Below are 24,751 nucleotides of genomic sequence, written 5' to 3'. Positions count from 1 at the left end.
ACTCTTCACTGTCCGACACGCATCCAGCTCCCAGCAGTAACAAAGCCTCAGCACCAAGCACTGCTAACTTCACGTGTGAAAAAGAAACAACAGCAGCTTCTAACTTGTCCCCCTTAAACCATTTCAAACCTAGCTTAAGGCTAATTTAAAAAAAACCTCAGTTTTTCTTTTGAAGTCCTTTTTTTCCTTGTCTGACTTTCCACTTTTAAGGATGTCACACAGCAACAAGTCTCTCTTTTGAGCTTTTAGTCTCTGAAGGCTGGATTTTTGTGGTGTCTTGTCGAGGTAATCCATAGAGGTAAATAGAAATACAGACCAGGGACGCACCCAGGATAAAGGTAAAAGCTGAAAAGAGACAGAACAGTTTAAGTATTAAACACCTCTGTTTAAGAAGAAACTTTCAGAAGACCATGCTCTGTAAATTAGGATGTCTGAGTGATAGTGACAGTTAATCCAAGCTAATGAGGACAATACTCTGTTTTTTAATCCACACATTCTAAATTCACACTCTGTCACTGAAAACTTTCGAGTGTTCACAATACCCCACATTTCAGTTAGTGTCAGAGCAGCAAGAGTGCAGAGATGATCAGAAAAGCAAGAGTGAAACACCTCTTGCAGTTCCAGATGCAGTCTGCCAGGCTTACATTACCATAAATGTAAAGACAGTGGATGTGATAATGTAGCCAGCAATAACTTTGCATTTTCAAACCTTGACCCATTTGAGAAATATTATTAGTGGGGCTTTCACAGAAAGACTAGCAGACCACACTGGTTTGTGCCCAACATCAGCAAGGCGTTCAGCCCAGGTGAGTTCTTATACTAGCTGCTTCTCAGCACTTGAGTTAAGCTGCTCTTTTTCAGTCCTTTCACTGTGAAGTTATGGGATGCCTCAGAGAGAACAAGCCACAAATGCAAGATCATCAAGTACCTTATGCAACACAGCACAGATTATGTATTAGCACAGAGCAATCCTGAAGAAGACCAAGTTAAAAACTGTAAAATTCAAAGGAGTTAAATACATAAGGATGGCTTTGGTACAAGCTGCACGCAGTCTACTAACAAGGCAAAGGGCACATGCAGTCAAATCATATAGCAAAAGGACACTTACTTATCTGGAGACCAAAGAGGATGACTGAGGCCACAGTAGAAAGAACAATGGCTGCTGCTGCAGAAAAGCCTTTCATGATGTTGTCCGTGTACTTAACAACAACCGAAGTGTAGAGGCCACCTACACTGGCCAGAACTGGAAAACAGGTAACATGTTTCTGTTAGCAGAGGTGTAGCATCCATGCTTGGTGTACATCAAGCTAACTGGTGAGTTAACACAGAGTAAAAAAGCATACATAAAGCAGGATCTAGATTAGATGCGACTCAGATAAAGTTGCTCTGCTTACTGCTCAGTTAACTTAGTGCTGAAAGAGCAGTCTAGTTTAAATTGAACAAGTGAAATGATTTTCATGAAAAATTGTATTTAAAAAAAAATCCCTTAAAATACAGTAAGAAACAGTGGGTCAGACTGAATTTGTAGGTTCATAAAATCAGATACACCATTAGTTAAAAAAAAACAAAAAACCAGGTCCCTCCAGCCACCAGGTACTTACAGATGACGAGCCAGACGAAGCAGGTGTAGCCATAGAAAAACCCCTTCTCAAGAACTTGGACTCCATCTGACATGTACACACCAACCAAAGTCACCACGATCCCCGACAAGTACATCTGAATATTCCTCACCCACAAGGAAGTATCTGAACTCTTTAGTACCTTCTCAAAATAAACTCCTAAAAAACATAATTAGAAAAGATTTCTGTAAGATCAATGAAGCATCAACCTCAGTGACTCACAGCTGAGCACTTTAGAACCAGATAAGAGCACTGGAACCATCTCCTCTTACAGATCTTTCCATTTCACATAAGTTCCCAATGCAGAAGTCCCAGCAGCACGTCCTGCTAACACAGGTCTTCCAGGACAGGATCATTTTAATGTGTACATAACATCAAAAATAGATTCTGTTTGCCTTTACAGTTGCTTCAGTTGTTGATGAGCTCCACTGCCTTTCACTCTGGCACCTGCTGTTATATCCCCAGGACAGTATTAATGTATTTCAGCATGGCATAGGATGATTTTTTCCTCCATTAGGATAGTTAGCAGGACAAAAGAATACCAACAAAATCCCACAAAACCCAGCACACCACCACCACCACCCACAAAAGGAACTCTCCTGCTCAGGTTCACCTCAGTATAGAGTGAGAATTCCTTTGGAAACCCTGAGTTTAGAGCACAGATGTTCTGAAACCACAGCTTCAAAGATTACAACAGCAAACCAGAACTGCTTTCTGCTAACTGGAGCTGCAGGCTGGTCTTGTGGAAATGGAGCTCATGCTAATCTAAAGCTCTTTGTCATAGTGTCACACAGATCACCATTACTTTCCCTTACATGCTGCCTTGCTGAAATTCCATATCTGCTTTTCTGTTACTCAGGAAGTCCATGTCAGACAGAGGCCTCTATCCCACAAGTCATCTATCCCCACAAGTCATTGCTAGCAGCTTCTCACCACTACTCCCATCCCAGGGCTCTGCTCATCTCCAGAACTTCCTTTGCACCCCAAGGATGGCAATTAGCAGGACTCAGATGCCCTCTGGCTGTGAGTTCAACTGGCTGAATGTTTACTGACAAGGAACACTGCCCAAGATCTGTCACACCATATAAAAAACATATATGGAAGGGACAAAGCACAAAGAAGACCCATGGGTCCATGGGAACAAGTGCAGACTAGGAGAAATTATTCTTCAGTAATGTTTCATGCCTCAGGGGGCTGATGTTATGTACTTGTCTAAAACACTTATTAGCATTGCTGGGTCCCTGGATGCTAGGACACTGTCACAGGATCAGCAATTTGAAAACTTCTCTCCATCTCTGAGGGACAAAACCATAAGTTTTGGAACTTAGCTGGAATAAAACGTTCAACACGTTAAGTCCAGAAACTGAAGGCTTAATGCCAAAATAACTTCACCGAATCAGAGTTGTAGGGGTTGGAAGGGACCTCTAGAGATCACCGAGTCCAAACCCCCTGCCAAAGCAGCTCCCTAGCCCAGGTTGCACAGGTAACATGATCATACTGTGGGTGGGGGGAGGAAGAAGAGAAAAGGAATCTGTACAGGACTTGTGTATTCCATAAGTAAAGCCCCAAGGAGCTGCACTGATTAAATACTCTGTAAATCCTGTCTTCCTTACTGCCCCAAAGCTACAGCTGTCAATGAGGAAAACACTTGAACTGCAACCCTTTGCTGGAAAAAAAGTGCCGTATGTGTCTCTAAGTCCTCCAGAGCAGCCCTCACCAGCCCCTCAAAAGGTCTGGATGTGGAGAGGAACACTGTCCACCCAGTCCACCTCATCACAGAAACCTACAGAGCATCAAAAGCCTCTGAAGGCTTCACGGTGAGCGCTATCTGATGGCTTGGGAGCTTCTGAACATTTTGAATCTTCCAGATGAAGTTGTTGGAGCTCTACAACTCTTATTCACTATTTCTAATTCAAAATTTCCATTTCAGTGAAAAGCCACCAAACAAAAACCAAACCCTCCTCCTTTCCCCCTCTGCCAGGTAGAGTGGTTTCCAAGAGTAACAAGCAGTGTATGCACAGCACAATTCATGCACAATTATACAGCAACAGAGATGTTTTCTTATAGAGGGAGAAGGAAGAATCCTATCTACAGCCAAGAAAATTCGCCCCTCTGAGCCAAGTTTCAAACCAAATTGCACTTCCTTATTTCTTTGCACAAGCTCGCTTGTCCTTAAATTCTGGTCTTATACAGAAGCCAAAAACTACTCAAAGAAATGTGGCTTGAAAATAAAGTAACATAATGTTAACAAAAGCATCTGGTTTATCCAGGCCTCCTATACTCATCTTCCTTTCTGCCTCACTCATGCTCCCTCTCCATCTCAGTTAAATTTACTGCCTATAATTACAGCAATCTGTATCTGAGGGCTGAGCTTCCATACAAATTTAGTAAGCAACTCAGTTCCTCCTCTGAAAAAAAAGCAAGTTTTTCACCTGATCACCGTAGAAGAGCTGTTCACATAACATTGAGGTACACTGACTAGTTGTACTGACTGAGTCATTATGGAGTTCCTCTTCATATTATTCTAAGCATTTGAAAGGCTCTTCCCCTTGCAAGCCAGTCTTTTAAGTTGCTTCACATAAAACCAATAGCATATGCTCCTAGACACTTATTTCTGCAACTGGAGCAATCACACCTTGAGCCTGGTTTGTAAGGCATGCAGGTACTGCAGGGTAATAACAGTCAGAGGGGATAAAGTCCTTATTTATCTTATAACCAGCAAAGTTAGTTAATCGACTAGAGTAGAACAGAACAAAACAATTGGCTACTTTGGAGCTAACTGAACATTAAAGCACATTAACAAGGGCATTATCCAAAAGCCTCCAGAATGCTGATGGCCACGGGGCATGAAGCACCTTGCAAGGAAGGCTGTGCCAGTGTCTGGTCACCTTCACAGTAAAGGAATTTTTCCTACTGCCCATTCTGACCCTCCCCGGTGCACCTTCCTGCCGTTCCCACATGTCCTACCAATACAACGTACACAGTGTAGATGATGCCACTCCCCAGTGTCCTATTAATGCAGAATGTACATAACAGAACATCCTGGTTTAAATATAACAAATGACTGATAATTCATGATAAGAACTGCATTTGGAAATGATACTTTACCTGCAAATCCCGAACACACTACAGCAATAGTTATGGCTCCAAACCCTAGCCATGGGTTCTGCTCCACCTGCAACACCAAACATTACTTTAAGAAGGATGGAACACTTCAGTACATCTACGACAATCTATTCCAGAGCTATTTCATTAAATACAGAAAAACATACAAGATGTGTTTGAGTAGCCTGAGCTGCCATCCATATTAGTTCAGTGCCACGTTAACAGTGGAGTTTCATTTTCCACGTGTACTTTTATAACCCTGGCGGTGCTCAGAGGCACGGCTACTTGGCATAGCAGCACACACTACCCTTCCTACTAATGCTGACAACCAAACAGAGGACACTTGTTTCTTCCTCGGAGAGATTAGGTCAGTGTCTCTGCAGGGTGTGCCAAATGACAGACCCACACCCAAAGGGCACCGCAGTTTCACTGCTAACTCCACGAGGGCTTCGATTCCAAGGCCTCTGCTCCAACAGTTACAATGCTGCCAGGGCTAAGAGCTGCAAACTGCGCTCCTCAGATACTTCTATGGTGGTGCACTGCCTTCGGACTGATGATGATGGTAACTTACACTACTTGCAGCAATCACCTGCCTTTCCAATGAGTGAGACTGGCGCAGTACCACAAGCCTGTGCACTGCTCCACAGCAAATGATCAAACCAGTGTTTGTGTTCTGGGGCAGCTGGAAGAGGAACTGGATGCCGGTGGGTGGAATGTAACAGACGGTTCCAAGACAATGAAGGCGACACAAAGCATAAAACACAGCTGATCCTTCATGATGAAGTGGCAAAGTGTCAGCTCTTACCTGCACTTTGGTAGCCTGAGCAGGCTTCCACTGAACAAGTATAACACCACCACACAGCATGAACACAGAGAACCACTGCAGTTTGCTGAGGGTACGGTTCAGCATCAGGACTGTGCACAGCGCCGTGCAGGGAATCTTCAACTGGTATGTCACCTACAGATGGGAAGGCAGCATACAACATGTGGCCTTATAAGCTCCTCCAAAGCAAGGCAAGACAACAGGAACCACAAAATGACATTTTAATATTTGTTGATCCCCCACAGCTCCGCAGGGTTCTGTACTGTTTCCAAAGACAGCAACGTGAACTGGAAATGACTCCAGCAATGAGTAGCTTAGCACTACAACAGTGAGCTCTGAATGCAGAGCAGCAGCATTCAGCTTATAGGTTCATAGGTACATTAGGTTCTTAAGGACCTACAAGATCATCTAGTCCAACCACCCTCCATTCACTATCCCTACCCAACTACTAAATCAAATCCCTTAGCACCTCATCTAAACGCTTCTTGAACAGCGCTAGGGATGGTGCCTCAACCACCTCCCTAGGCAGGCCATTCCAGTGCCCGACCACTCTTTCAGAGAAAAAATGTTTCCTCAAATCTAATCTAAATCTTCCCCGGCGCAACAATCTCTTCCTGAGAGCTTCCAGCACTCAGGCAGCTCACACGCAAACCTCACGTCACTGTGAAGAGAAATGCATCCACAGAGAAGCTGCTCATGACAGAATGCATTACCTGGTAGACTGCTGCATCCAAGTTGCTAAGAGCCACAAAAGCCATATTGTTCTGGACAGCGTACACCAAAGATGGAACACTTAATTTTAGCAATTCCTTGGGACTTCCAAAGACATTCTCTTTTAAAGATGTTATTAATCTTGCCAGGCTTCCCGATTCTCTGCAAAAGGAAATAAGAGTGTAACTGGAGGATATCCTCAACAGATATCTGAAAGCAGAGAGCAAACCAACAGACCTGCCAGGAAAAATTGTGAGGTTACCAACAAGAAAAAAAATAGTAAAAGTGAAGACTCCATGTGAACTCAGGTTAAATGCATTAACATGTAAAAACCTGCAAAACAGCCACTGTAACCAGTGGAACCAGTAAGTAACTATACAGGCAGAGGGACGCAAGGCTGATACCCCTTTCTGGGAGCTCTACTAATATCTGTGTGTCACATCATGTGTCTGCAGTTTTCCAGATCCACTTTAAAATGGACCTCACTGTACAGCAAAAGAAAAGGATTATACCCTTCCTTGTACTCAGCAGTGAAGCAGTCTTCAATCCTCAGCCAGTCCCGGGCTCCCTTCCTCCCTTGTGTGTTCCACATTCATAAAATCATAGAATCAGAGAATCGTTTGGGTTGGAAGGGACCTCAAAGCACACCCAGTTCTACTCTGCCACAGGCAGGACTGCTGCCCACCAGCTCAGCTGCCCAGGGCCCCATCCAACCTGGCCTCGAGCACATTCTGAGATGGGACACCACAGATTCTCCAGGCAGCTGTCCCAGTGCCTCATTTGCCTTCTGAGTAAAGAATTTCTGCCTAACATCTAACCTTAACATCCCCTCTTTTAGTTAAAGCCACTTACCCTTGTCCTATCAATATCTGCCTGTGCAAAATGCTGAATTCCCTTCTGTTCATAAGCTCCCCCAGACACTGGAAGGCCACAATGAAGTCTCCCCAGAGTCTTCTCCTCTCTAAGAAGAACAAGCCCACCTCTCTCAACCTTTCATCATAGGAGAGATGCTTGCTGACACTGAGCATGTCACAAAGCTGCCTTTAGCAAGACATGTCTGGTCTCAGGGACAACCACTGACAAAGATGTACAGACAAGCAGTACTTCAAGTCTGCAGTACCAAGACAGGAAGATTTCATGCCAGTGCACCATGGTTAATTGCACTAGATAAGGAACTGCATGAAACATTATGAGTCACCAACCATATAAGCAGAATTACTGGTGTATTTATTCTCTAATGAATGTATGTTATTGCCTTGCAATAGGAGATAAGAAAACTCCAAGCCCCTGGTAACAACCCAAATATAGCTGGACTGAAGTGCTGCCATTCCAGATATCCAGTTGTAAAGAACTGTATTTGAAAGATTGCAGCAGTCTGGAGAAGATCCCACTGACTGGAAAAGGGGAAACATAACCCCTCTTTCAAGAAGGGAAAAAAAGAAGATCCAGGAAACTACAGGTCAGTCAGCCTCACCTCTGTGCCTGGCAAGATCATGGAGATCCTCCTGAAGGCCCTACTAAGGCATGTGGAAAATAAAGATGAGGTGATTGGTGGTCACCAACGTGGCTTCACCAAGGGCAAGTCAAGCCCCTAGTGCAAGTCCATACCTGGACTTGTGCACAGCATTTGACACTGTCCCATATGACATCCTGGTCACCAAACTAGAGAAAAATGCATTTGATAGAGGGAGCACTCACTGGATAAGGAACTGGCTGGATTGTTGCACCACTGCCAACTGGCCTCGAAATAAACATGAGGAATCTTTTCCCATAACAGTACAGTTGAGTAAATAATTACACAGCTTAAACCATCATAACCCTCCCTTCTCAAAGACACTTTATTGCATTCATTCACTCAACATCCTTTGCAGGAGAAACCCAAAAAGTAAACACAGCAAAGACGTAGCACAAGGACAGGTAAGAAAACAAATTCTGCAGCTGGAACAACGTGAGAGTCATACTTCAGTATCCTGAGTATTGTGGCAGTCAGCACCGGCCGCTTCAGAAAGAAAAGGGAGTGGAATGTATCCACCACACTGAGCACGGTGATTTAAGAGGCTATTAAACTACAAAGGCACCCTGCCCTGGGGGAGACAAATTGGTTAGAAACTTGAAGTGGAGGAAACCATCAGGCAGGCACTGCAGGAAGCCGTGCTGAACCGTTCAACACATTCCTAAGTGGTCTAAAAAGCGAGATGACCAGGACATTGCCGACTGCACTACTTCATAGGTGGTACCCAAAAGAGAACTTTTGCTAGTTGCTGAAGGGTCTCTCACTGCACCAAACAGAATTCACCAGCTCTTCTGCCACATGAGAACCAGCTCGATTATCCAGACAGCAGAGGATGGTGTGCAGACCCACCAGCAAGTGAGACATCCCACCAGGAAGAGGCAAGCAAGGCTTGATGGGCACTGGTGGCGGTGCTGCTCATTTCCCTCTCTTAACTGTGTAGAAAAAAAAACAGCTGACCAGATCAAATTAGTTATCTTAACCTTCAGAAAGCTCAGTAACATCAATCCCATTTGAAACAGCAGATAAAACTCAGCAGGCAAAAAAAGAGAAATAATCCTAAGAGATGACATGCTCAAAACGGAGCAACCATCTCGAAACTCACTACTGGCACTCGGGAATGAGATGTGAGCAGCCTCTCCTGCACGTCGGCCCACAGCTCAGCTGCATCCGGAGGGGAGAGCAGCATGGTGGGGGCTCTTCAGAAAGGAACTGACACCAAGACAGGAAGCATCAATGCTCCCCTGCATCGTGCCACAGCACGTTCGCACCTTGAGTGCTGCACGCAGCTCTGGATCTTGCTTCAAGGAATGTAGTAATACTGGAAAAGCTGTCAGGAAGGGTACTAGTATGATCACACATAAGGCAAACTAAGGCTCACTGGCTTAGAAAACATGAGTGAAATAAAAAACAATACAGACATCAGAACAAAAATAGAAAGCATGAAAAGGGAAAGATTATTCATGATGTCTTTCAACACAAGATGACAGAACACAACAAAAATTACTAGGGAAAGTGTTCATAAAGTAACTACTTTTTCCATTTACTACATAATGATATTGCAGAACTCATCTCACAGGCACAATAGGGACTAAGGGATCAGAAGGAACCTGGGCAGTCTTGGGATAGTTAAGGGGCTACAGCCACAGCATGCACACAGCCTCGATGCTGGGAAACCCATAAGCACCTGCCAGCAACCACAGCAGTACGTGCCTGCCCTGCTGCCTATGCTGCCCTTTGTGAGGAGCTGTGACCAGCCTGCACAAGATCAGATTAGAGAAATTACCAAATCCCATCCACAGACACTTTAGTCAGACTGTGTTTCTGAGCACAGAAATCTCCAGACAGCAGACTGGATCAGGATCTGCAACAACACATCACGGTGAGCATCACTGCTTGTTGGTTACAGCTGCCTTACCAAATTCAAGTATTGGCTCATTTCTAAAGCAACACCGTTCTGATGTTCAGAAGAAGACATCATAAAACAAAAAGGCACACCATGTGACTTCATGATCCTCTAGCACAAAACAGCCTGCCTTCTGATGTATTAGAAACCACAAAGGGTTCATAGGTTCATAAGGTTGGAAAGGACCTACAAGATCATCTAGTCCAACCATCCTCCTATCACTATCCCTACCCAACTACTAAATCAAATCCCTTAGCACCTCATCTAAACGCTTCTTGAACAGAAAGACACTAAAAGAAGGACACTAGAAGAACAAATTCTGGGCTTTGTAAGAAACCAGAGTATAAAGATCAGAGCACAATGGTCTTTCCAATGAAGAAAAACAAGGTAAGAAAGCAGGCAAGGTGGCCAACTTGCTTCCTCAGATGTTTGTGTGTGGACCAGAATTCCAGTTTCTGGTGGCCATGTGGGATTACAAAAGCTCCACTGGTCACTGTAGCCTTTTAGCTTTGACTCCCTACATTAACAGAGTGAGCAGCATTGCTTGGGAAAACGTACGAACATGACAATTTTATGTATTTCACAGCTCAGCCAGGCCCACCAAAATTCTACACAACTGAAATCGTTGCCAATAACCCACACTGACATTATGAACCTATTCCAAAGCAAACAAATGCAGAAAACACACGGACAACACACACCTGAATATCATGCTGTTCACAAAGCACTTTCAGCTGAGAAGGACTCAAGCCCTGCCCTCACAGCTGCACCTCAGCAACTGAGAGGTGAGCAGAAGGCATGGGTTTTCCACATGCCCACCAGCACCCCCACACTCACCTAGCCAGGATGCCCGTGCTCAGGAACAGCTTGATGACTTCAGCAACGCACACAGCTGTAGTTGAGAAGTAGAGCTCTGTCCCCACTGTCCTTGTGTACCGTAGTGCCACAGTGTACGTGGCAGCGACCAGGGTCATCACCGTGAGGCAGTACAGCTTGAACAGCAGGCTGACATTTTCTGAAAGGAAGCAAAGACAACACCTCAGCACATCCTTCACTTTAATTAAAGAAATGAAACGGGGCATCCTACAGCTGGACAACAAAGACTATGCAGCAGCGTACAATAATTTCACGTTGTGAAATGCTTCCTGTAAGATAAATTCTAAAGTCTCTTCTCAGACTCCCAGATGTATGACAAAAAGATATCCTCCTACCCTAATAAAAACCCTTTATCCTAGCAAAATTAATCATAGTTTATCTATTAAGCCTTTTTGTGCTCTCTCACCCTTCAGCTATGCTCATTGCAAGCAGCTCGTGCCATCCCCCTGTGTCCAGTGCACCGATAGTACTGCACACTGCTGAAAACAAAGAGAGGGGAGCGCTCGACATCAGCAAAGCAGGACATCTATCTCAACAACCTCAAGGCAGCACTCTCGCTGGTCTTAGCTCCTACTGACTTCGCTGGAAACTATTTCCTCGTTACGGCAATAGGGCTTCATAACGAAGGCTTCGTTGGAAAATGTAGAACATTGTGGAAAACAAGAGGCTCTGTCCATTCAGACAAGTTCAGCCGTGGAAGGACTAGTTACCTGTGGCCGGATGATGCCAGCTTCCAGTGTCAGAGAACGGCAGAGAAAACAGTGCCGACTCCAAGCGGGGTTTCTCTGTGTGAAAGCATCACCTCCAACAAGAGAAACCTGCAAGCGCGGTGCGACTACAGAAGCACGTTTCAAACTAGCTCACGGTCCCCCGCCCCGTACAGCCTTCCTGCAGCATCAGTCGGGCCGTCAGCCCCGTTTCCTCAGCAGAGCACTCCCGCACCGGGCCGGGCCGTCCCCAGGGCAGACCCCGAGGCCGCCGCCTCCCTCCCGGCCCCGGGGAAAGCGCCGAGCGACTCGGGTCGCGCCCCCTGTCGCGAGGGCGGGCTCGGCCCGCTCCTCGTTCCCCCTCCCTCCAGCCGCGGCACCCTGCAGCACGCGGCCCGCTCACCCTTCGGCGACGACATGGTCCGGCAAGAAAGGCCGCCGGCCGGGGCTGCCCGCCGCGCCCCGCCGCTCCTCCCATCCACCTACCATAGAGAGCGAGGCTCCGCTTGGCCAGAACGCCCCCCGGCGGGGACAGCGACACCCGGTGGCGGCGGGGGGCAGGAGGACTCAGCGCCGCTCTGCCGCGGTGCTGCCCTGCGTTAGGCGCTACTGCTCCAGCTGCTACAAACGGGCTTTCGATCGTGGATTTTATATAAATGGATGCACGTATTCTTAAAGTGCCACTTTGTTGGTTCAAAGAATGAACTCGAAGATAAAAGTGTTGGAAGCAAATGACAACAAACAGAAGTAGGCAAGCATCCAACAACACAAAGCACAACCCAGTGCCTTTCCATGTCGTCCTAGGCCACAATGCATGGCCCAGGGGCACTGGGAGATTCCATCTTGCTGGGTTTTACCTTGTCACTGATGCCCCACAAGTAGAGCTGTGGCATATGGATGACTCTCACGGCACCAGTGAGCACTATGCCTTCATAGGAGCTGCAGGATTGGCTCTGTACCTCCTGCCTGTCTAAAATCATGCTTTCATCTACCAAAGCCACAGCCCTCAAGGATAGCATTTCAGCAAGCAACCATCATATTAAAACGTCAAGAAAACTCCAGAACAACACATTTAAATATCGGTTTAAAGTCTTCAGGGACATCCTGAACAAAAATTGCTTTTTTTCCCCCTGTTTCAGGATTCATTTCTACCACTCAGTGCCATTCTGCTAGGAGGCCCTAGCAGGTAAGCCAGCTCCTGCAATCACAAGACATAGTCCTGTCCAGCCTGGCCTTAAATGGCCTGTGAGCAACCTGGTCTAGAGAGAGGTGTCCCTGCCTATAGCAGGGAGTTGGAACTACATGATCTTAAAGGTCCCTTCTAACCCAAACCATTCCATGATTTTTCTGTAACTCAATTCAGACATATGCTGAGATTCTTATACATTAATAATATATTTCCCTTAGGCTTTGTCTACTGGTCTTGTTAAGTCCACTTGGACCATTTGAGTAGCAGCAGAAGATCTTCCTCGGAGACCAGCCAAGACAATCTGTGGCCTGGGTACACCACTCGAGCTGTCACGCTTGGTTTGTGTGCTGACGTATTTGGGCAGGTACACTTGGGTGAAGTTCTCTCTCCTCAGATGGCTGAGATCAGTCTGCATAGCATGAGTTAATTTGCGACGCAAATTGGCCTAAAGACACAAAAAGAATCCAACTAAGTTCTGTTGAGACATTTTAGTACTGTTGTTGCACAGCAGTAAGGTGAAAAACTAAAAGCATATGAGAACAGCACTGCACGTAGCCAATGCAATTTTAAGTCAGCCTCTGCTAGTTAATTTCAATTAACTGGAAAGTACATTGAATGTGATAGCAGCTAGATGAATCTATTTGGGCGTCTGCAAACTGAAACAAATCCACAATGTTTGGGATCCTCAGATAGCTAAACTAAAGGATTGCTAAACTAAAGGATCAAGCCTTTTTCTGGTTTCTATCAAATGTGATGAGGTTTGGTGGTTGATATCACAGATTATCAGATAAGAAGGAAAAAAAGCCTTCTTTCAAGACATTACTTGCTAGCCCCTTGACAAGAGGCAAAAGGTAATGTTATTTTATGTGATGCAGTGGTTGGCAGCCCTGCCTGTGGCAGACAGCTTGAAACTAGATGACCTTTAAGGTCCCCTCCACCCTAAGACATTCTATGATCCCATGATTATATGATTATGATGGCAATAACAAATCCATGTTTAACCACAGCAACTGCTGTAGGTAACAGTGACAAAACCTCTTCTTAAGAAGAGTTAAAGTTATAAAATCAACACTTAACAAAACATTCCTCCTCCTGTGCCAGCAATAGCGTATAACACTGTAAATATATGATATTATCACTGCAATACACCAAATACAGTCTCATGGTGTGTGATTCAGACCCCTACATGTAAGCAAGAAAGTTTCCAGAGTCCAGTCCTGTTGGCGGAGCCTGAAGTCAAAGACAGTAGAGGCTGGAGAACGACTAAGCTGGCCTGTAATTTGGTCTTCCCATCAGGAGCCTAAACAGCCTCCAGAACTCTGTTAGCTATACCTCTCACAACTGTAAAGTTGAAGCACCTAGATATAGACAACCTACAGCTGAATCTTACATCTTCTAAGTAATATTTTAGCACTTCAAGTTTTCTGGCTAGATGCTGATACTAAAACACCCTTAGTACTTTGTCTCTAATGAGCTAGAAATTTGCTTGTAAGCTCTCCTTGCTCAGCTATAAGAAAACATACACCACTGCTTATGCTAAAGATGAAGCACTGAACACATCTTAACACCTACACACTTATCCACACGCATCCTGGATACATTTAGACTCACACCACAAAGAACAATGCTTTGCAATAACTTCATATGAAGTTTGTTACCCAAAACATGAAAATCTGATGTTAACAAAACACAAACCAATTTAATAGCTTTTCTTCTCAGCTCCCACTCATTCCATTCATAGGTCTTCACAATAGTTGGAGGCAAGATATGAGTATCAGTTTGGGTGCCACTGTCACATTTTATGGTTGTTTTCATCACAAGTTTGTCTGCACGTCTTACCTGGATGGAAGAAAAAACAAGAAGGAAGACATTAATGAGAAGACTACAGGCATTTAAGTAAGACAGAAGGTAGAAACTTGTCTACAAACAGCAAGTAGATAATGATTTTAACATTCAACAATATTGTTGATCCTCTGACACCACTGTAGGGTGAATACCCCAAAAGAATAGTACTTGCACAAAATAATGAAGATGGACAGTATATTTTTGTATGGCTTATCCAGATGGTATAAAGACAACCAGTACGTTAGGAAAGACTCTTAGGAAAGACTCACCTGTCACTAACAGTCAAGGCAAACCTGGAACTCCATAGGGGAGGGATCTCCAACAAGAGATACTTCCCCAGTGCTGGTCAGCCCTTAAATGAGGTCTGGGAGAGGTGGAGCCAGACTCCACCCCTTCCAATCACACAGGTGAATTGCCTTCACCTGTAGTCCTGCAGCTGACTCAGTGCTCACCTCAGGTGATCAATCAGTGGTTCAGGCCATGATTCAATGGTTCCCACACAGACACAGTTAGTGGGAATGGTGGGGGTGGGCCGACAGGTGATCTTGACAGGACTAGGTGATCTTAGAGCTCTTTTCCAACCTTAACGATTCTGTGATTCTCTGCCAGAGGTGGACTATAAGCCTTATCTTTCTCACCAAGGGTCAGTTCAAGACTATGTTCTTTGCACTGCTGGGGATTTCAAATTCATGACCCAACACAGAGAAAGTCTAACACATCCAAATCAAGACTTTGAATTTCACAAAGTAGAACTGTCACACTCATTATTAGCAAGTCCCCTTTCATTTTGTAATACATTCCATAATTTCAGCCCCAGATATCACTACACTCTCACCCAATACACACTGATGAAATTCTGAGCTAAAGCTCTAGTCAATATGGCATCTGGCACATTTTCAATTGCATTTACTTTCTGTTCCTTTGAGCTAATTTTGCAAAAATGAGGAAAAGAAATATCAGACACAAGATTTTCCAAGGCTAAGGATGAACAGCTCTTTCTACCGCTAGCACAATACTTTAGCTTCACGCATCCTCCTAGCAAGAGACAAGGTGAGAGCCTTACTGGAAGATGTTTCTTATCTACACCCTGAAGATCTGGAAGAGATGGACCATCAGGCATCCTGTGTGATTAGGCAGATTATTCTTCTGGGCATCATCTATTCTTTTGACGTTCTAGAAAGAACAGGCCAACCAGCAACCCAAGTTGTTCAGCAAGAGGCATGGGCAATGCATACCCGCATATGTGGAGCAAAGTATCCAAACTCATGATGAAGGTCAAGCAGCTGAATTAACTCTGCGTGTTCTTTTGCTTTTTCTATATTCATTTGAATAAACTTATCTGGATCTTGAGCAAAAATGTATGCAGATTCTTTGGAACTGAAAACATAACATCTGTCCTTGTGCTTCAAAATTCCAATAGCAGGATTTCCTAAGGAAAACCAAAATTGAAACACTGTGATATACAATCCAAGAGGTATTTTTAATCAAGGTCATATGTTTCCCTTTAGTCAGCTTCACTTTTTTTTTTTTTCCTGAAATCAGAATAAATCTCTGGAAGAAGGCTTTTTAAATACAGAAAAGTATATTTAGGTTACCACAACTGCTTTTGGTCACTTTCCAACCACTATGTCTTAGTTTAGATTAGACTCTATGTCTGTGAGAAAAACAACAGATATAACACTTAAAGCAAAGGTGAAAAAAACACTGTCCATACCCAGAAATGTTTCCCCTATAATCTCCAGCAAATATTCAACTGCAGATCAGAAATCTCTTTATACCAAGGGGCCTAACACTACACTTAAGCAAAGAAGCAGCTAAGAAGCTATACAATAAGGTAAAAGAGGAAATTAAATGTCAATAACACCCAAACAACAAAGAAAATACAAATTGAGCTCAGCTACAGTGAACAGCTCTGTTTTGGCTGTCATTGTCTAGGAAAGACCTAGTATCATCTCAGACAGTGCTCTGAAGACATTAAATGGCACTATTCTGTGTCAATCAAAAAAAAAAAGCATGAATAATGTCAAGAATTATTAGGATACAAAAGGGGAGAAAAAAATGATAAAAGCCTACATTTCTTGTACTACATTTTGTTCCAACTCATTATAAAATGAAAAATTAAACAAAGTGAGTTGGGAGTGATCCAAGGTTTGGAATACTTTTCACAGAAGAAGGGTTAAAGAAAGAGTACCTGTGTACATATAAAGTAAGGAGAACATCTGACTACAATGCATACCTGGAAGGGTGATACCTTTTACACCAATTGCATGTGCACAGAAACCGTGGTACTGGATTAAGAGTTGGTCGAAATTAGCGATAGTCTCTGGAAAAAGCCATTCCTGGTTCTTGAAGTCAGAAGCATTCACTCTTGTCCCTAAGAAACATTTTGACAAGGGAAGGATTTCAGTAATAAGACGTCTGATGTTTAAAATACAATAAAGCTACAGGCTGCACCAATTACTACTGTCTTCACAGTGGGATCTGCAGCGCCAAGATCTCAAAATCCAGATTTCAGGACTACCTTAGAAGAGATTCTAAGGAATCAGACCTGAAGGACTGAAAAATCAGTACTGGGGGACTCCTGCTTAAATAGCATTAGTTTTATTTGGAAACAGAACTACAAGATGAAGATAATATCAAGTACTCTCATTTTGTTTTCACCCACTCACAAGTGACACGTTCCCTTGGTTTATTAGGGGTATGAGCTTCGCAAAAAATATGGCAAAAAAAGCCACCACCACTACTACAATAATCTTGAGAAAGGAAGGAAACCATAATGTACCCATGGTTTCTGTTATCCTCTCATTATCTGTTTTCACAGTCACTCCTTCCAGAAGAGATGTTAGCAGTTCCTCAGGAAAAAGCTGCGACTGGGTTTCCAAGAACTGTTGCAGACAGTTAGTCATATTTGTGAGGAAGCCTAGCAGCAGTATCTCATCCTGGAACCTGGTCCATAGGTTAAAAGCTGCAACAAAAAGAGGCTAGGAAAAAAAAGAAAAGAAAGAAAATTAACTGAAATCCAGAACTGTTTTATGGCTGGGACATAACCCCAAAGCTGTGCACAACAATCCCTGATATGAACAAAGCTGACCTGATCTACAAGGCTTTCAGCACCCAGAAACTCTGGGGGAAGCCCAGGGTTTGAAAATGGAACTCCCTTCTCAGTGTCCAAGCAATGCTGACATCCATGTGTACTCACAGATATCAGAAGCCTTTCAGTTTGGAGTATAGATATTTCATTATGTGTTTGGTAACTTCTAAATATGCAGTGTTCATGAGGAAATCTTCAACAAATCCTAGATGGATGCTAAAACCACTGTATTTCATGCATGTTACCAGAGTTAATACATGGGCAGTCCAAAGTGTTGGCTCTGGAATCTGTCAGCATCAATAGCAGAGTGAAAATGTTAAGGTTATAAAACTGGAAGAAATGAAAGGAAGCAAGGATCAAAACCATTCTTGCTGTATAAACTAGAATAAAAAGGATGTTAATAAAATCTACTGTGTCTTCTAAAATAAAGGTTTACTACAAATATAGTCCTTATTCTATGATTTTAAGTGGCAGAACGTCCTGCTTCTCCACATTCCTGCAGGATTCAGCTTCTCAGCAACTAGCCAAAGGCAACAAATCTGTTCTGTAACAAGGAAATCTCCATCTGCAAACATCTGAAATCAAATAATGTTACATATTCTGTCTTCAGCAGAAAAGAAGAAACAACTAACCAACCTGAAGAGAAGAAATCTAGGAAGCAGCCAGGAGGACACAGCTTCTGGGGAGAAGGGTAATGTGTATTCAGAAAAATTAAACTCAGGTCATGGACTGAATCTTCACAGACTCCTCCTGTCACCCAGGGCAGTGACATGCTTTTTCAGAAGTTACACAGCCTAAAGTGGGCTTCCTTCTCTCACCCACCCCTGAGGAAAGACTACTCCTGTGTTCCCTCTCTCTTTACTGTTCTGTCAAAGCATGTACCAAGCACTAAGCCTTGTGAAGATACAGGAGAAAAACTGATCTGGGCACCTTGATGAGACAGCGTAAATGTTCTCCAAATGAGAATATCTGGCTTGTGCAATCACAAGCACACGTGCAGTGTGAAACAGATCACACTGTTTCCATATGTTTTCTGCTCTGAGCAGGCACAGGGTGCATGATATTTCTTTCCTGCCCCCTCCACATTACACTTCATTGTGCTTTCTAATGATTTATTCTGAAGGATGAAATACCGAAACAAAACAGGAAAATACTGCTGTAATTCTAAAATTACTGACCAATGACTCAAGACACAATAAAATAGTATTTCATTCCTCCTCGCTATATTGTACCTTGCTCTCCTTTTACCTTGAGATCAAGTCCCACAGTTCACACCGAGTGCTGTTTTAATAGAGAGGAAATAATGCGGCCTTTTTCTTAAACCGGGCAAAACCACTCCTGCAAAGTATTTTGCAACGGTTTCACAATGTTTTAATAATGAAAACCAAATAGGTTTTCCATTCAAAATACTTACAAAAGCTTCTTTAGTTTCTATGAAGATCTCATTGCGAATGGTGCTTTTTAACTGCTCCATTGTCGCTGTAAACTCCACATTGAGCTTTTCAATTTCTTGACCACTTGTAGTTATGTCAGACTGGAGAAAGAATGTACTTCAGGTAAGAAGTATGGCAGTCAAAAAATAAAAGTATTTAGTAACAAATATATACATATATTAAAAGAAATATTTTCTCAAGCTTTATGATATACAGGAGAGACTAATAGAAAAACAAACAAACAAACCAACAGCACTTCTTAAAAGACAAAAACAATGATCTTTGATTATGTCTGATCTTTTTCATTTTGATTTCTTCCAGTCCTGTACTTGAAAGTAACCAGTACCTTCTACCTGCAGTAAAACCCAACAACAAGATGGTATCTCACCAGAAGGATGCAGAGGAAGGCCTCACACTGCCTCACATTGAACAGTGCTTCTTTTAGTTTTAAAGAACTAAGCTGCCTGTATCTGTTCTGGTCCTCATCCATGGATTCCAACAGAGCAGTGTAACGGTGGGCTAGCACATGGCAAGCATTAAGATGGTATTCAACAGACTGTGTAGTTGATGGGACAGCTTCGTTCAGAATGGCTGGCACTGTTTATGCAGAACAAATACAAGATATGTACATACAAAGAGCATCTGAGAACAAGCTTTCCTGAGGTAAATTAGTGTCTGAAATCAAGTCTTGAAGCACCGGAATAGGTTGCCCAGAGAGGTGGTGGATGCCCTGACCTTGGAGACTTTCAAGGGCAGGCTGTAGTGGGCTCTGGGCAAGCTGATCTAGCTGTGCATGTCCCCGTTCATTGCAGGGGAGATGACCTTTAAAGGTCCCTTCCAACTCTAAAGATTCTATAATTCTAAATCACACAGGATTCTCTCTTACCAACAGAGTAGTAGCCTGCATGGAAACCCATAATCAAATACTAAATTTGTTCTTTTCCTTTAAGTTTAAAGATCTTGGGTCAAAGCTATTTATCTAGAGAGACTGGGTGTTACTGGAGGCACTCTGAAGAAGGTCAGGAACAATTAATTAGGAATTGACAACCCAGCTTCAGCTGTATACTTACAGTCATCGATGCCTTTTCCTCCTTTTCCACATTCCTTGTTGTACAACCGAATTCCTGTAACTAGCATGGTAAGACTCTTTATCTGTTGCTCTTTATCCTTCTTACTGAGTGACAGGAAAGTAAGGAGAGCTGTATGGGGGAATATACTTTGCAAGGCAGCTGGAAGGTGAGAAAATAGGAAAAGAAGTGATTAAACATGCAAAAATATTCTCTCCTGAACAAAAAATACAGGGAGCAGGAATTCACAGCAAATTTAGACATCAAGGCTGAGCAGTGACATTTGGGCAGTATGCAGTCATCACAGTTTATCATATCTGTGTCTAAAGATGAGCGACAAGAAAAGTCTAATTCCACAAGAGAGCACTTACGGACCTGTTACCTCCCTGACAACCTCAGTGTCTGTTGGGGATCCCAGGCCAGAGCTCAGCAGCACGTAGCTAACAATCATTCGATGCACATCCTTCATTTCCTCTTGCACGCGGGGATGACTATTCGTGATATCTCTGAGCAGAGGAGCCAACCTGCCCTCCAGAATGTGCTGATGCTCTCTGAGCAATTCACCTAAAAAAGAAGGACAGTTAGAAAGTGCCGCCTGTATTGTTTGGCATTTAACTTATGAAGATGGGGTAATTCATAACCACAGCACTAATATCTGGGACTAATGTCCCAACCAATTCTCACTGTCCCAAGATATTCTTCCCATCTCACTTTTCTTCCACTTCCACACTCCCTTGCTGAGACCATATGAAGTTACCACTGATGAGACCAAAGCAGACTTGGTTAAAACCACAGCTGTCAAAGCTTGTTCATAGCTCTCGATTATGGATGTTAATAGAGCAGCAGGTTCTCTTTCAGATACATCAACGAATCTCCAGGTAGTGATTCTCTATCAGATACACGGGTGCAGCCCGAGCTTTGCTTGATGCACCTCACTCCTATACAGTACATTTCTCCAGGGATTGTTATTTTTGCTTTACCACCAGCATTCATTTAAGAAGGAATTGTTATTAGCCCCATAGGGAGAGATTAAAGTCTGAAGTCAGAATGAACTGCTTCTATTAAAATATTTATTACACTGAAATTACCTCTGTTTGCATAGTTCAAGTCAAAGTAAACTTGCATCTTAATTGTGCTCAGGGATGGGTTTGTTGTGTCAAGCAGTCTGGAAACACATTGCTAAGGAGAGAAACAGAGAAGTGAATTCCTCTGAATTAGTCAGGAAACTTCTGAACTGCTCACAGTTGTGGGACAGATTTCAAAACTCTACAGAGGTGTTCCCTCCATTCCCTAGACACACGACAAATTCTGTTTATTAACCTGAGTTGAACACATAGTCTTCAGCTACAGAACTATGATAACAAGTGTCATTAGAGTTCTGAAAAAGTTTGTATCAAAATAAAATGGCATTATAGTTACTGCAGGTAATGATATAGTCTCAGCAAAGTACTGACGCTCACCATCCTGTCAGAATTACCTGGGTAAGATTTTGCACATCCTCTTCTGTAAAGATTTGATCCACATCAAAGTCATTTCTTGGATCTAGAACAACAGCTTTCACCTAGAAATGGCCAAAAGAAAGCTTTTGATTTGTATCACAGCATCTACTCCTTGCAAACAACCTCTTAAGTTGGGAAAAATCTCCGCTGCAGTCAATGTTTCTTTGAGAGGAAATAATTAAAACGGAGTTTTTTATTTTGGTTCTCCTTGTCACTTATCAACAGTTCATGCTCCTGTCAGCACTCTTCTTTGCCACAAGCCGGACGTGAGGCTCGCGCTCTTTCCAGCTGGGACTCGCTCTTACCATGAAAGCCAGCAGTGTTTCAGAGACGAGCTGCCCGTGAGCGGCACACTGCAGCCCCACCCGGCGGATGGTGTGCCGCATGACCCCTTCGGACGGCTCCCACGGCATTCTGGTGGCCCGACGAAGAAAGACGAGTTGGAACTGTCCTCTGGTTAACCGAGAGAGCGCGGCGTGGAGGCGTTGCCATGGAGACCGATGCTTGCGTGCTCAGTGCCGACGCATGCGTGCTGACCGTGGGCATGGCGGTTCACGCCGGCAGCGTAAGGGACCGGGCTTCTTTGCCAACATAATAAAACAGGAGGCATTACTTTCAGAGCAGCTCCGTGATTACAGCGAGACTTTTACCAAGAGAGATGGCGAACCCACACGAGTGCTTCTTTGGCCTTCCTCACCCACGCATCCCTGCTCAGGGTGACGGAGTCCCCTTGGCCAGCACCCAGCCCACAGTGGTGATGGGCAGCACACGTCCCACCGGGGGCTGGCACTCAGCAGCCCCAGTCTGCCCCAGGGCTCGGTGGCTGGAGTGCATTTGGGATGCTCCTGGAGCACGCTTTCTTGTTTAATTCCACCTGAAAGGAAGGAAAACAATTATCCATTCACCGAATAAAAACACAGTGTCCCAGGAGGTTTGCATCCTCTGTCAGACAACAAAAATTCAGTTACCTTGTTAGTGACTCACCTGAGGTCCTAAGGTTTCATGTTCAAAATATCTGGATTTCTCCCCTAGAATCAGTGTTAAATTTTGAACACCATTTCTGAAAACTGAGGCCTGGTTTATCCAGCGTTCCTGTAACTAGAATCAATGGCCCTCGTTCCTCAAAAATCACTGCACGGATTAGAGTCACAGAATCATAAAGATCACTAAGATCACTAAGTCCGACTACCGACCCACCCCACCGTGCCCACTAACCGTGTCCCTCAGTGCCACATCCACACGGTTCTTGGACCCCTCCAGGGTCGCTCATCCCTGTGCCCATGCAGCACCACTCCTCCTGGGAAGCTTTTTGCACACTGAAGGTGGAGACGCTCTTCCCCCTAGTGGTGTGTCTGAGCCATTTACATGCCCACCAAAGAGATTCTTGTTTTATAACACAGGGATTTTGAATGTTACTTCGCAGAGTCATTAAAAGCAGCACCATTGCTTTTACATCACTACGGAATACATCTGAACACCAGGAAACACTCATTTAGTACTTCCATTCAGTGCTAGTGGCAGGACAAGATGAAATGGCTTTAAACTGGAATAGGGTAGATTTAGACTAGGAATTAGGAAGAAATTTGTTACTGTGAGGGTGGTGAGACACTGGAACAGGTTGCCCACAGAGGCTGTGGATGCCCCCCTCCCTGGAGGCATTCAAGGCCAGGCTGCATGGGGCTTTGAGCAACCTGGTCTAGTGAGAGGTGTCCCTGCCTAGAGCAGGGGGGTGGAACTACATGATCTTAAAGGTCCCTTCCTACATAAACCATTCTAGCATTCTTGACTCTGTGATTTACTGTGCAGGTGACAGTGCTGGCTCAGGCTGCACAGAGAGGTTCTGCTAAGTGGCAGGGAAACAGCCATTCCAGGCTAATGGAGGAAATGTGCAGACTCGTGTAAGGGGATCTTAGCTGACATCTATAGCAGTCATTTAAGGTGCTGTTAAAGGCTAGAGCCTCCCTATTAGAATATGGTAAAGGATCATTGGACTGCTATTCTGTTGCTTCCTCCCAGCTCCACACTTTGGTTATGCCTTCTCCTAGTTCCAACCATACCAGGCTCATTGAATTGGGAACTTGGGTCCTGTGATTCAAGTATCTCCAAGATACCAAGATTTTGTCAGCCAAAGAAGTTCACTTTGGTTTCCAGCTTGGAAATAAAAGTTTTCTGCCAGACTTCATTCACAGAGAGCAGACAGGTTTCACCCTTGATTTGAACATTTCTGGAAACAAAACACAACAAAACACAAAAACAGTATTGTAGAAACCCAGTTAACAAATAAATCATTGTTAGCATGAGTACTTTGGCCAGCACAATGGATGCGGTGTATTTGCCAGGTTCCAGGGAGGGGTTGGGAGCAGAGTTATTTGTCCTTCAAGGCTTTAGAGAGGAGGGAGTGGCGAGATTCCACACATAGCATCACTGAGTGCCTCCACTGGAAACTCCTGCAAAAAATACAGTTCAGCTGCATTCAGGCAAATCATTACCCAAGGCTCCTCAGAAGCATTAACATTTAGTCAAAGGCATTAATAAAAATAATACAGGCCAAGAGCTTTTTCTATTAATCATTTCTCTTTTAAAAATTGCTGAAAATTAGACCTGGGACTCCTCAGACACTACTTGATGTAGATCACATAGTCCCCATGTATACCTCCTGTTTCAAAAGAGCTGCAGTTCGGCTAGAAGCACAAACTGGTATTTCATGGGTCACTTGCTTATGCTGGATAACGGACATCTAAATGGCTAAATAAATACAGAATATCAAAACAAAGTATATATGTTTACAGCCTGCTAAGATCTGTGTTCTCTCTGTATCAGACTCCTAAAAATCTGAAAAACCCCCACAGTGTGAAACTTACACAAAAACTTGGGATAATAGCTCCATCTCAATGGGCACATCTAGCAGTAAACCTGTTCACATCCCACTCGAGTAGGACCTGCCCAAACCACACCTTAAAATATGAGCACAGATCAAGCATTTACATGATGCTAGTATACTCGGGGCACGCAGGCACAAAATAGCCTCTTGCTTTGTTCCTGCACTGTAGACTTATTTCTAATAAAGGCAGACATTCCTTGCACCCACATCTGTGGCTACATCATCTGGGCATGAGGCAGTCATGAGATGATGTTGACTGTAAAAAATTCCATACTCTGGTAGCTCAGAGCAGCCTTGCTGTGAGCTGCACGAAGGGCTTCAGAACAGCGTGTGAAGGATAAAGCTTTTTCCATGTCCCATGGAAGTTTGGGTCTGGCTGGAGGCTTGCAGATCAAGAAAATGTGTTTCCTTCTTATCTGTACTAACAGCTGCAGAGTGAATGTTCCCACCTTTTGGAGCTGAGAAGAGAAAAATAAAGCAGGTAAGAGA

General features: G+C 43.9%; 2 protein-coding genes across 3 annotated transcripts; both read right to left on the bottom strand.

Annotated features, from left to right (window-relative positions):
• Positions 1-8: 8 nt before the first annotated feature.
• On the bottom strand, positions 9-11,778 carry SLC35A1 (solute carrier family 35 member A1). 2 transcript variants are annotated; one of them, XM_065730982.1, is made up of 8 exons: positions 11,744-11,778; positions 10,512-10,689; positions 6,261-6,420; positions 5,530-5,682; positions 4,728-4,794; positions 1,602-1,778; positions 1,109-1,243; positions 9-345 (listed from the first exon to the last, which is right to left on the bottom strand). In XM_065730982.1, exons 2-8 carry the CDS (start codon positions 10,646-10,648, stop codon positions 215-217), a joined length of 960 nt encoding a protein of 319 aa, XP_065587054.1. In that variant the 5' UTR covers positions 10,649-10,689; positions 11,744-11,778; the 3' UTR covers positions 9-214. The 2 variants fall into 2 exon arrangements, with proteins under 2 accessions (XP_065587054.1, XP_065587055.1); XM_065730983.1 differs by lacking the exon at positions 11,744-11,778 and adding an exon at positions 11,661-11,691.
• An 882-nt stretch (positions 11,779-12,660) lies between these two features.
• On the bottom strand, positions 12,661-21,820 carry CFAP206 (cilia and flagella associated protein 206). Its single transcript, XM_065731004.1, has 12 exons — positions 21,687-21,820; positions 21,360-21,443; positions 20,971-21,061; positions 20,258-20,446; positions 19,886-20,044; positions 19,204-19,412; positions 18,797-18,916; positions 17,074-17,272; positions 16,528-16,665; positions 15,527-15,720; positions 14,142-14,285; positions 12,661-12,891 (listed from the first exon to the last, which is right to left on the bottom strand). The coding sequence occupies exons 1-12, from the start codon at positions 21,792-21,794 to the stop codon at positions 12,661-12,663; spliced, it is 1,866 nt and encodes a 621-aa protein (XP_065587076.1). The 5' UTR covers positions 21,795-21,820.
• Positions 21,821-24,751: the final 2,931 nt, after the last annotated feature.

The sequence above is a fragment of the Cyrtonyx montezumae genome, unplaced genomic scaffold (genome assembly GCF_038088225.1).
Source record: "Cyrtonyx montezumae isolate F1298 unplaced genomic scaffold, pur_monq_1.0 scaffold_13, whole genome shotgun sequence".
NCBI classification, from domain to species: Eukaryota; Metazoa; Chordata; class Aves; order Galliformes; family Odontophoridae; genus Cyrtonyx; species Cyrtonyx montezumae.
Note: the sequence above shows the minus strand (reverse complement) of the source record. Positions and strands in the feature narration are given on the sequence as shown.